This window comes from Centrocercus urophasianus, unplaced genomic scaffold (genome assembly GCF_019232065.1).
Source record: "Centrocercus urophasianus isolate 14NV4802_14NV808 unplaced genomic scaffold, USGS_Curo_1.0 seq_1457, whole genome shotgun sequence".
In the NCBI taxonomy this organism is placed as follows: Eukaryota; Metazoa; Chordata; class Aves; order Galliformes; family Phasianidae; genus Centrocercus; species Centrocercus urophasianus.
The window spans coordinates 4,751-15,599 of record NW_024884650.1 but is presented as its reverse complement, the minus strand read 5'-3'; the positions used below and the strand labels follow the sequence as shown (position 1 = coordinate 15,599).

The 10,849-nt window shown below is 67.8% G+C and overlaps 2 protein-coding genes across 2 annotated transcripts in view; both read left to right on the top strand.

Annotated features, from left to right (window-relative positions):
• The first annotated feature begins 95 nt into the window (after positions 1–95).
• ELAPOR1 (endosome-lysosome associated apoptosis and autophagy regulator 1) lies at positions 96–8,853 on the top strand. Its single transcript, XM_042815264.1, has 22 exons — positions 96–167; positions 2,037–2,157; positions 2,387–2,579; positions 3,277–3,424; positions 3,497–3,577; positions 3,806–3,911; positions 3,979–4,128; positions 4,241–4,329; positions 4,423–4,600; positions 4,678–4,806; positions 4,880–4,970; positions 5,045–5,150; positions 5,224–5,361; positions 5,458–5,709; positions 5,999–6,169; positions 6,577–6,757; positions 6,834–6,930; positions 7,008–7,109; positions 7,420–7,546; positions 7,640–7,818; positions 7,910–8,075; positions 8,620–8,853. Exons 3-22 carry the CDS (start codon positions 2,419–2,421, stop codon positions 8,686–8,688), a joined length of 2,721 nt encoding a protein of 906 aa, XP_042671198.1. The 5' UTR covers positions 96–167; positions 2,037–2,157; positions 2,387–2,418; the 3' UTR covers positions 8,689–8,853.
• A 1,386-nt stretch (positions 8,854–10,239) lies between these two features.
• Positions 10,240–10,849, top strand: part of SARS1 (seryl-tRNA synthetase 1) — a 4,898-nt gene continuing 4,288 nt past the window's right edge. The window contains exon 1 of the mRNA XM_042815263.1: positions 10,240–10,419. Within this exon, the coding sequence (XP_042671197.1) occupies positions 10,284–10,419 (136 nt within the window). The 5' untranslated portion in view covers positions 10,240–10,283. The remainder of the gene's footprint in view (positions 10,420–10,849) is intronic.

Sequence of the window (10,849 nt, the reverse complement as noted above, 5' to 3'; positions counted from 1 at the left end):
GCCGGTGCCGGTGCCCGCGCGGGGCCGAGCGCTGCCGCCGCCGCTGCGCCATGGCCGGTGCTGCTGCCGGTACCGGGGCCCGGCGGGCGCTGTTGGCTCTGTGCGTGGCCGCCGCCGCCGCCGTAGGGCTGTGCCGTGTCGGAGAGCGGCTGCACGTCTGCAAGGAGGTACCGGGGGGGTTACCGGGAGCGGGGAGGGGGGCCGGGGGTGCCGGTACTGTCGGGATGGAGCTGAACGCCGCACGCCGAGGGATGCGGTGCGGGGTTATCGCCGCGCCCCACGCGCGGCCGAGTCCGTGGGGCCGTGTCCGGGGTCAGCAGCCCCCGCTGGGGGTCCCGGTGGGGGGCTGCGCTGTGTTCCGTCCCCGCGTCCGCCACCCCGAGCCCCGGCGGGACAGCGGTTAACGGTGACAGCGGCGGGGACCGTGAGAAGAGCGCCGGGCTGGGGGATGGCTGCTGGGGGGCTCGGGGTTCGCCCGTCCCCTCCTCTCTGCCCACCCAGGGGGTCTCCAGCTCTGCCCGGTGCCGTGGGTTCGGTCGGTGGCAGCGGGACGCGCGTCCCCTCGCCGCGAGCCTTCCCCAGCCTGGCACAGGGCGCAGCGCGGCTCTTATCTCACTGGGGCGGCACGGAGCGTCCTGCCCGAGAGAGCCGGGGGCTGAAGGGAGGGGGGGGCGGGCATGGCGCCCTCCCGGGGGGGTCACCGAGCTCCCCGACTCCATCCCTCACAGCCCGAATTGGCCCCTGCCTGCCCCCAAACCCAGGCACCCTCAGGGGGTTCTCCTGCCCCACGCGCTCCCCACTCCGTGTGTCTCCCCCGCCCCCCCCCTCCCCCCGCGCCCTGCGGCCGCTTTTCATCTGGGCCATTAAGATTTTTATTTATTATTTATTTTTTTTTTCCGTGATCCAATTCATTTATTTATTTATTTCGTTCCACGGCCCAGAGCTGGAAACAATGGGCTGCGCTGATGCTGGCGCCGGGGTTGAGGGGTTGGGGGGTGAGGGGGCTGCTCCCAGGTCCCTCGTCCGCTGCCCCCATCCCTATTGCTTGCTGGGACGCACCCGAGGTCCGCATCGCCCCGGGGTCAATGGAGGTGGCTTTAGGCGGCGCGCAGTGGGTGATTCCCAGCTGCCGGCGGCTCCTCCAAGTTTGGGAAGGAGGAATCACCGCCTTGCACGCCCTGGTGAGCGCGGAGCAGGTGTGACGCTGTGTGCCGGGGATTTGTTCTTTGTTCCACAGGGACCCCCGCGTCCCCAAGACCCACCCCTGCAGCACTGCACCCAACGCAGGGGGCTGGGGGGGGTGGGGTGTCTCCATGCGATCCCCCCCAACCCGCACCGCCACCGCATGGAGCTGATGGCAAACATCAAAGCTTTGTTTTCGAGCGAACCCGCATCAGCCACAGCTCTGTGCTCCGGGGGGGGCTGCGGTGCCGCGGTGGCCATGGGGACAGAGCCTCGGGTGCTTCCCGTCCCCAGCATCGCCTCCGCCCGGCCTTGAGCGAGCCCCGGAGCGGGGACAGATGGCAGCACGGAGAGCTGCGATCGGCGGCGCTGTGCTCTGCAGCCCCACGCGCCCGCCCTGCAGGTGCCACCTGTCCCCATCGCCGTCCCATCGCACGGCGCAGCCTGGGTGGCTCCCAGCAGGACGGCGCATCCGGCACTGTGTTTAATGAGCAACGCGTGCCGCGGCCAACGGGGCCGGCTGCCCCAATCGCCGGGGTCTCTGCTGGTTTGCCTGGAGCACCACAACGGCACTCTGTCCCTGCGGTGCCCACAGAAGGGATGTGCTGTCTGCTGGGGTTGTTGCCTGTGCCCTCATAGCTCACCATGGGTTTTAGCACCCTGTAGGGTAGATACCAGGATGGGGGGGTGCCACCCTCCCTAACCCGGCCCCCATCAGCCTCATTCCTAAGTGTGTTCCACTGCACGCTCGGCGCCGTGGCCAAAAGAACCCCCGTATCACCACAGTGGCAGCTGAGCTCCCTGGGGGTCCCGGCCCCGTGGGGTCTCAGCCCTGCACGCGTTCTCTCTTGCAGTCTGAGTACCACTACGAGTACACAGCGTGCGACAGCGCGGGCGCGCGGTGGAGGGTGGCGGTGCCCCACACACCGGGACTCTGCACCGGGCTGCCGGACCCCGTCAAGGGCACCGAGTGCTGTAAGGTTGGGGTGCGGGGGTGGCTGAGGGGGGGGCTTCGATGGGGTAAAGGTGACTTTTCCTAACCCTGGGGGCAGCGCGATGCTGTCAAAGGTGTTGAACGAGCGCGGTGCTCAGCAGCACGGCAGCACCCTGCACAGGACGGGGGGGGAAGGAAAGGGGGGGGTCCAGGTGGCAGAGCCGGTGGTGGGAGGGGGCAGCGCTGACGGCCCCCCCTGCACGTGGGCAGCTTTCTCCTGCAAGGCGGGCGAGTTCCTCGACATGAAGGCGCAGGCGTGCAAGCCCTGTGCCGAGGGCACCTACTCCCTGGGCACCGGAGTGCGGTTCGACGAGTGGGACGAGCTGCCCCACGGCTTCGCCAGCGTCGCCGCCAACCTGGAGCTGGACGACGGCTTCAGCGACGCGGTGGAGAACTGCACCACGTGAGTGGCCCTGGGGTGTCACAGCGCGTCCGTGCGTGGAGAATCGCCCCTGCTCCTTCCCTGCCCGTCCCTGGGAGCCTCGATGAAGAAGGGCGTCCCCCCGGCAGCTCCCTCAGCCCATCGCAGAGGGATCTCCCACCCGTAGCTCTTGCCGGTGCTGCAGCAGAGCCGGCGCCTTTGTTTTGCGCCGCGGCCCTTTGATCAGCTCTGGTGGCAGCCGTCGGGCCCCGCCGTGCCGGCAGCACGCGTTGCAGCGGCGGTGCAGCTTGCAAATGTAACCTACTTCCAGCTGCCTTTAATTATGCAGCTGCACTCCCAGTGCTGCAGGAGCCCACCCGCCTCTCGCCCCGCTTGGCGGCATCGTGCCGGCACGGGATGCTCCGTTGTCCCCATGCTGGGACGTCCCCTGCGTCCTCCACGCCTCCACGTTTCTCCAGCCCCTTTTGCACAGCCCTAAACTCATTCCCTCCCCAGCAAGTGTAACAACAGCACCACCCACCTGTCCCCAAAGTTCCCGTGGTGTCCCCACGCCCTGTGTCACATCTTGCATCCCTGTGCCACCATTGGGACTCTCCCACCTGTCCAAACTGTCCTTTTCACTGTGTCCCACTACAGAGGGATTCAGACCCTAAAATGCCTCAGGGCAGAGCCCCCGTCCCCTCGTGTGCCCCCGTGCCACTCTGTGCCCCCACCTCAGGTCCACGTGGGTGCCGCTGGGGGACTACATCGCCTCCAACACGGACGAGTGCACGGCCACGCTGATGTACGCCGTCAGCCTGAAGCAGTCGGGCACCGTGTCCTTTGAGTACATCTACCCCGACAGCAGCATCGTCTTTGAGTTCTTTGTAAGCACGGGGTGGGGGTCCCGGGGATGCCGGAGGGGTGACCCTGTGCCGATGCTGTCCCCGTCCCCATAGGTGCAGAACGACCAGTGCCAGCCCACGGTGGAGGAGTCGCGTTGGATGCGCACCACGGAGAAGGGCTGGGAGTTCCACAGCGTGAGCACAGGGATGGGGTGGCACCACGGGGTGGGGGGGTCCTTGGGAGCGCCTTGGGGATCCCACAGGCTCCCACAGAAGGGTTCCCCACCGCAGCCCTCCCTCATCCCCCTCCGGGCCATTTGTCGCCCCAGCACAAGGAGCTGCACTCTGAGGGCGCAGAGGGGAGGGTGGTGGCGCACAGCGGTGGGTGCTGACCCCTCCCTGGGACCCCCCTGTGCCGTGCAGGTGGAGCTGAGCCGTGGCAACAACGTGCTCTATTGGAGGACCACAGCGTTCTCCGTCTGGTCCAAGGTCCCCAAGCCCGTGCTGGTGCGGAACATCGGGATCACAGGTAGGTGGGTGGGCGCAGGGTTGGGGTCCCCACAGCCCCCCACCCCTGAGCGCCGTCCCGCTGCCAGGGGTCGCCTACACCTCCGAGTGCTTCCCCTGCAAACCCGGCACCTTCGCCGCCGCCGCCGGCTCCTCCTCCTGCCAGCTGTGCCCCGCCAACAGCTTCTCCAGCAAAGGGGCCACCGCCTGCCAGCCCTGCGAACCCACCGCCTATGCAGGTGAGAAGAAAAGGGGGGACACCCCGACCCTGCAGCCCGGGATGCTCCGACTGGGGCCGTGGGGACACCCCTGGGTGCCACCTGGAGACCTCACTGCCACCACCGCTCGCAGAGCCCGGCTCAGCATCCTGCAAGGTGCGTCCGCCCTGCACAGATAAGGATTATTTCTACACACACACGGCGTGCGATGCCAACGGGGAGGTATGGACCCCCCCACCCCCCACCTCCAGCCCTGACCCACTGCGCTGCCCCCGCGTCCCATCCCGGTGCTGCTCACCCCGTGTCCCTGCGCAGACGCAGCTGATGTTCAAGTGGGCAGAGCCGAAGATCTGCAGCGAAGTGCTGCCCCGCGCTGCCCAGCTGCCCCCCTCGGGGCTGAAGACCCGCTGCCCCCCCTGCAACCCCGGCTTCTACAAAAGCAACAGCAGCTCCTGTGAGCCCTGTCCTTACGGCTCCTACTCCAATGGCTCTGGTAAGGAGGACCCCGTTGGGAGGTGGGCACCCCGAGGTCCTGTGGGTGCCTTCCCTGACGTCCCCGCTTGTCCCCAGGCTGCGTTCGCTGCCCGGCCGGCACCGAGCCAGTGCTGGGGCTGGAGTACAAGTGGTGGAACGTGCTGCCCCCAAACATGGAGACCACCGTGCTCAGCGGCGTCAACTTCGAGTACAAGGGGATGGCAGGTACCGCCACGCCGTCCCCTCCACGTCCCCGCGGCGCAGGGGATGTCACCGAGCTGTCCCCGTGTCCCTGCAGGCTGGGAGGTGGCCGGGGATTACATCTACACAGCGGCGGGAGCCTCCGACAACGACTTCATGATCCTGACGCTGCTGGTGCCCGGCTTCAGGTGAGCGCCCGCCGCGTCCCCAGGGAGGCGGTGCCACCCCCACAGCCGTGTCCCCACCGTCCCCGTGTCCCCAGCCCCCCGCAGCCGGCGCTGGAGGATGGGGACGGCAAGGAGGTGGCGCGGATCACCTTCGTCTTTGAGACGGTCTGCAGCGTCAGCTGTGAGCTGTACTTCATGGTGGTGAGTGGTGGTGATGGGGGGGTGGCCGGGGAGGGGGGGCATCGAGGAATGTTCCCCCTGCCGTCCCTCACAGGGCATCAACTCACGCACCAACACGCCGGTGGAGACGTGGACGGGGCCCCGGGGGAAGCAGTCCTACACTTACGTGGTGGAGAAAAACGCCACCACCAGCTTCACGTGGGCCTTCCAGCGCACGCGGTACCGCGAGGCGGTGAGTGGGGGCACAGGGATGGGGACAGCAGCGTCACCCCCCTCCCTCCCCTTCCATCCCCTGCCCAGCACCTGATGATGCTGACCGCCTCTCCAGGGCCGGCGTTACACCAGTGATGTGGCCAAGCTCTACTCCGTCAACGTCACCAACGTGCTGGGGGGGGTGGCTTCCTTCTGCCGCCGCTGTGCCAGCGCTGGGGGGCCCTGTGCCCCCTGCCCCCCCGGGCACACCCTGGACCACAGCACCGGCTCCTGCCAGCCCTGTCCCCCCGGCACCTTCCTGCGGGGACGCCCACCTGACGGCCCCCCCGCCTGCCAGCCCTGCGGCCCCGGCACCCGCAGCAACCAGGTGAGCATCCCCACGTTCCTGGGGTTAAGGGGGGCTGTCGGGCATCCCTGATGGGTGACATTGTGGGGAGCGGAGTGGGGACACGGCACCTGGCTGTCCCCGCTGGGGTGGCACCAACCTCTGACATCCCACACGGGTGGCACCGTTTCCTGATGGGTGACAGCTGTCCCTGAGCGTCCAACATGGGTGACGCCCTGCAGCCCCCCGCACGTCCCTGTGGGTGACGACACCCTGGCTGGGTGGCACGATGGGACCCCGTTGGGTGACAGCAGCCCCCCGCTCTGGGCAGATCCGCTCCCTCTGCTACAGTGACTGCACCTTCTCCCTGGCGCTGCCCGGCCGCACGCTGCACTACGACTTCTCAGCTCTGTCTGCCAGCACCGCCTTCACCAGCGGCCCCAGCTTCACCTCCAAAGGCCTCAAATACTTCCATCACTTCAACATCAGCCTCTGCGGCAACCGGGGGGGGGGGGGGGGGGGGGGGCACAGAGCGTGTAGTCATGCAAACACACGTGGTTGTGCAAACCCACGGCCACGCATTCATGGCCACATGTACATCTTGCATGCAGCCACGCAGACATGCACACAGCTCACAGTAAAACCCACGTGTGAGTGCACAGCTGGGCGAGCGCTTGTGTCCGCTCACACGGAGTGGTGGAAACGTGCGTGCAAACAAGTGTGCGCCCATAGAGCCTGATGTGCAGTCGTGCAAACACGCGTGTGTTGTGTCCTTGCACAAAGGGCTGGCAGCACCTTGCACACAGATGCAGCAGCACTCACTCTCACCCTCACCCTCACCCTCACACTCGGCAGCGCTCACACTCACACACGCGCAGTGCTGCGCACCCCCCGACGCGGTGCCGCCGGCAGGGCAGGAAGGCCGCCTCGTGCACGGACAACGTGACGGACGCGCGGCTCCCCGACGAGGGCGGCTCCGGCCGGGTGGTGACGTCCCACGTGTGCCAGGCCATCGTGGTGCCGTCCGACGTCGTCGGCCACCGCGCCGCCGTGTCCTCGCAGCCCGTCAGCCTGGCGGACCGCCTGCTGGGTGAGCCCCAAACCCCTCCGAGTCCCGGCGCTCCGCGGGTGCCGAGTCCCCCCGCGTCACCTGAGCGCCACCGCAGGCGTCACCGTGAGCTCCGCGCTGGACGGCGTCGCCGCGCCCCCCGAGCTGTTCCCCCCCGCCGGCCCCGAGCTGCCCGACATCGTTTTCTTCTTCAGGTGGGCGGAGGTTGGGGTGGGACGCGGGGCGGAGCGGGGACCCCGGGGATGCGCTGAACTCCCTTTGGCCGCCGCAGGTCCAGCGAGGTGACGCAGTCCTGCGCCGGGGGCCGGGCCACCACCATCCGCCTGCGCTGCGACCCGCTGCGGCCGGGCACCGGCGGCCTGGCTGTGCCCAGGTGGGTCCCGCCGCGGGGGAACGGCGGCGCCCTCACGGCTCCGGGGCGTCCCCTGCCTCCAGGCGTCCCCGTGCACGAGCGCAGGGAGCGTGCCGTCCCCGAGGACCCCGCTTTGGGGACGGCCGCCACCGGGTCCCTGTGTTCCGTGCCCCGCTGTAGTGCCACCCGTGGAGGGGACGGTGGCGAATCCGGGCACTTCGGGGACGGCCGCCACCGCGTCCCTAAACGTAACGCCTCGGGGAGGGCGGCGGCACATTTGTGGACCCCACTTTGGGGACAGCCACCCCTCTACCCGCGTGTCCCCCCACAGCAAATGCCCCGAAGGCACCTGCGATGGCTGCGCTTTCCACCTCCTGTGGGCGACGGCCGAGGGCTGCCCGCGCTGCTCCGCCAACCATTTCCGTGCCATCGTGGGCGCGTGCCAGGGCGGCGTGCAGGTAGGGGGCGCGCGGGGACGACGGGGACAGCGGGGACGCGATGTCACCGCCCTGACCTCCCCCCCCCCCCGCCCCCCCCGGTGGCGCACACAGAGGACCACGTACGTGTGGCGGGAGCCGCGGCTGTGCCACGGGGGGCAGCGCCTGCCCCCCCCCCGGGTCCGCCCGTGCCGCAGCGCTGAGTTCTGGCTGAAGGTGGGCGTCTCGGTGGGGACGTGCGTGGCCGTGCTGCTGGCTGCTCTAGCCGCCTACTTCTGGAAGAAGAACCGAAAGTGAGTGTGGGGCACGTCCCCTGCTTCCCCCCCCCCCCAGCCCAGCCCGTCGTTCCTGTGCGGAGGTTGCGGTTATGGGGGTTGTTTGCAGGTTGGAGTACAAGTACTCACGGCTGGTGCTGAACGCGGCGGCCAAGGAGAGCGAGCTGCCGGCACCGGATAGCTGTGCCATCATGGAGGGAGAGGACGGTGAGGACGAGCTCATCTTCACCAGCAAGAAGTCCCTGCTGGGCAAGATCCGCTGCCTGGCCACCAAGGTGGGAGTGGGAACGGGAGCAGGGGGGTCCTATAGGGATGGAGGCGTTCTGCAGGGCCGTCCCGATGGATGGGATTGTCCCAATGGGTGGAAGTGTGTCACGGGGTTGACCCAAGGGATGGAGGTGTCCCGTGGGGGTGATGTTGACCCAAGGGGATGAGATTGACCCAAGGGATGGGGGGTGTCCCAGGAGATCGTCCGAGGGATGGAGATGGAGGAGTCCCACGGGGTTGACCCAAGGCACAGAGGAGTCCCAAGGGTTGGGGTGCCCTGTGAGATTGGGGTGTCCCCCGTGAGATGTGGGGGTTCCCATGGGGACGTTGCAGGGGCTGGAGGTGTCCCACAGGGTTGAGGGTCCTAGGGGATGAGGATGATGCGTGGAGCTGCAGACGTCCCATAGGATGCAGGGTCCCATGGGGTTGAGGTATCCTACAGAGGGGATAACCAATGTCCTATGGGGATGGATGCCCCGTGGAGGAGGTGTCCCACAGGGAGGGGTGTCCCCTGTTTGTGTCCTCATCCCTCAGTGTCCCCATTCCCTGCAGCGCACCCCAGACGGCTTTGACTCCGTCCCCCTGAAGCCATCGTCTGGTGGCACCGACCTGGAGCTGTGAGGGGGCCGTCCCACCCCCCACCCCGTGGCCTTAAGGACCCACAGAGCCCCGGGGCACTTTTGTCTCCCCCCACCCTTGGGAAAAGCCAAAAATGCCAAATACAGACGTGGGGGTCAGGAGCACCCCCAGCCCGGCACGGGGACGTGAGGGGGGGGGGGGGGGGGGCAGCCCTATGTGACGTGCTGGGGGCACAGGTGTGGGGCAGAAGTGTGCATGGGGGGGTTGCAGGAGTGTGCACACATGTGCAAGCTGCTGGGCCCCTCGTGCTCCGCTTGGGGCACGGCAGGGAACGCCTGGTGGCCACGTCACACCGTGTCACTGTCCCCCCACGCCGCGTCACCCCATGCCATCCCAGCTGTGCCACAGCCCCATGCCAGCCCCACTCCCCCCCCAGGCTGCCTTTCCCCCTGCCAGGATGCACCCATTGAGGTGATGCTGCCCCACAGTGGGTCCCCCTGCGGCTGTCCCCACAGCAGTGCCCCGTGTCCCCCCCCCCCTGGCTCCATCCCCCCCCTTTTACAGCGATCTCAGCGTTTTCTAGGCAGCACCAGGCGGCCCCCCATGCCCTGGCTGTGCAATAAAGGTGATGTTTCTGAGCCTGGTGTGGTGGTTCTGTGCTGGGGGGGTGTGTGGCACCCAGCAATGGACAGGGGAAAGCTGGGGTTCAATGGGGAAACCACAGGGGACTCTGCAAATGCTATGGAGCCACCATATGGTGCCGTGAAGTAGCTATGGAGATGCTGTAGGATGTTCTCAGGTTGCCATATGGCACCAAGAAACACCCTAGGCTCTGGGGATGCCATATGGGATGGTGAGACTGCTATGGGGTGCTGTAATGGTTCTATGGGATGCCGTGGTGACTTCACGGGACACCATGAGGATGCCATAGGGGACTGTGAAGATGCTATAGGGTGCCACGGGGATGCCAGGGAGCATCATGAGGACGCTATGGAGTGTTGCAGGACGTCCTTGGATTGCCATATGGCACTATGGGATGTCATAGGGGCACCCTTGGGTGCTACTGAGCACCGTGGGGGTGTCATAGAGGACCAAGAGAATGCCATGAATTACACTGGGGCGCCACGTTGTGCCGTGGCCATGCTATGGAGCTGCCATAAGGGAGCCTGCAGATGCTGTGGGTTACCCTGAGGTACCACGTGGTGCCATGGGATGCTGGTGATGCTATGAGGGGACCACAGAGATGCCATAAGAGGTGATGACAGCCCCATGGGGGGGCCACACTGCTGTAGGGATGTTGTGGGGGATGCTGGAGGTTACCGGGAGGATTCTATTGGGTGACAGATGGTGTCCTTGGCTTGCCGCATGTGCGCCACAGGGATGCCACAAGGCTCCTTTACTCCCGTGGGGTCGCGCAGAGCCCCGCCGGCAGCCGCACGCGGGGGCTCTCAGACCCAACGCAGCGCCGCCTCGTCTCCACCAGGGGGCGCTGTCGGCGCGCTGTCGGCGCTCTACCCGTACATCGCCCCCCCTCGGCTGCTCAGCGGAGGCCCCGCCCTGCGGCGCTGCGCAGGCGCAGTGCGGAACGGACACGGGCACGGGAACCGCCGCTGTCACCGCGCTCCGGAGCCGCCGCCATGGTGCTGGACCTGGACCTGTTCCGTGCCGACAAAGGCGGGGATCCCGCGGCCGTGCGGGAGATGCAACGGAAACGCTTCAAAGACCCGGCGCTGGTGGACGCGCTGGTGCGGGCGGACGGCGCCTGGCGGAGGTGTACGTGGGACCGCCCCCCCCGGGGAGCCGCGCTCCTATTGGGGCTGAGCCGAGACCCGGGGTTGGAGGGGGGTCCTAAAGCCGGAGGGGCGGTGGGGGGCAGCCCGCGGGGTTGGGGACGGCCGGGCCGGGCTCTGCGCAGCCCCGCGGCGGTGTTTCGGAGCCCCGCGTGCCGCCGTCCGTTCCCGGCTGATGCAATCCGTGCCGGCTCAGCCCCGTGCCCGGCGCCGGGTGATGCCGTGGCCGTTCTGCTCTCCCGGGAGCCGCCCCGCGTCCTGCAGACACGCGGTGTTGTTGGCGCGTCCCGCTGTGCCGCCCTGCGGGGATCCGGGGGCAGCGAACCCTGCGTCACCCACGGGGAGCTGCGTGCGTCCCCTCATCGCGGCTCCTGTCCCCGCCACGCTTTGCTGAGCAAAACGAGATGCTCCAA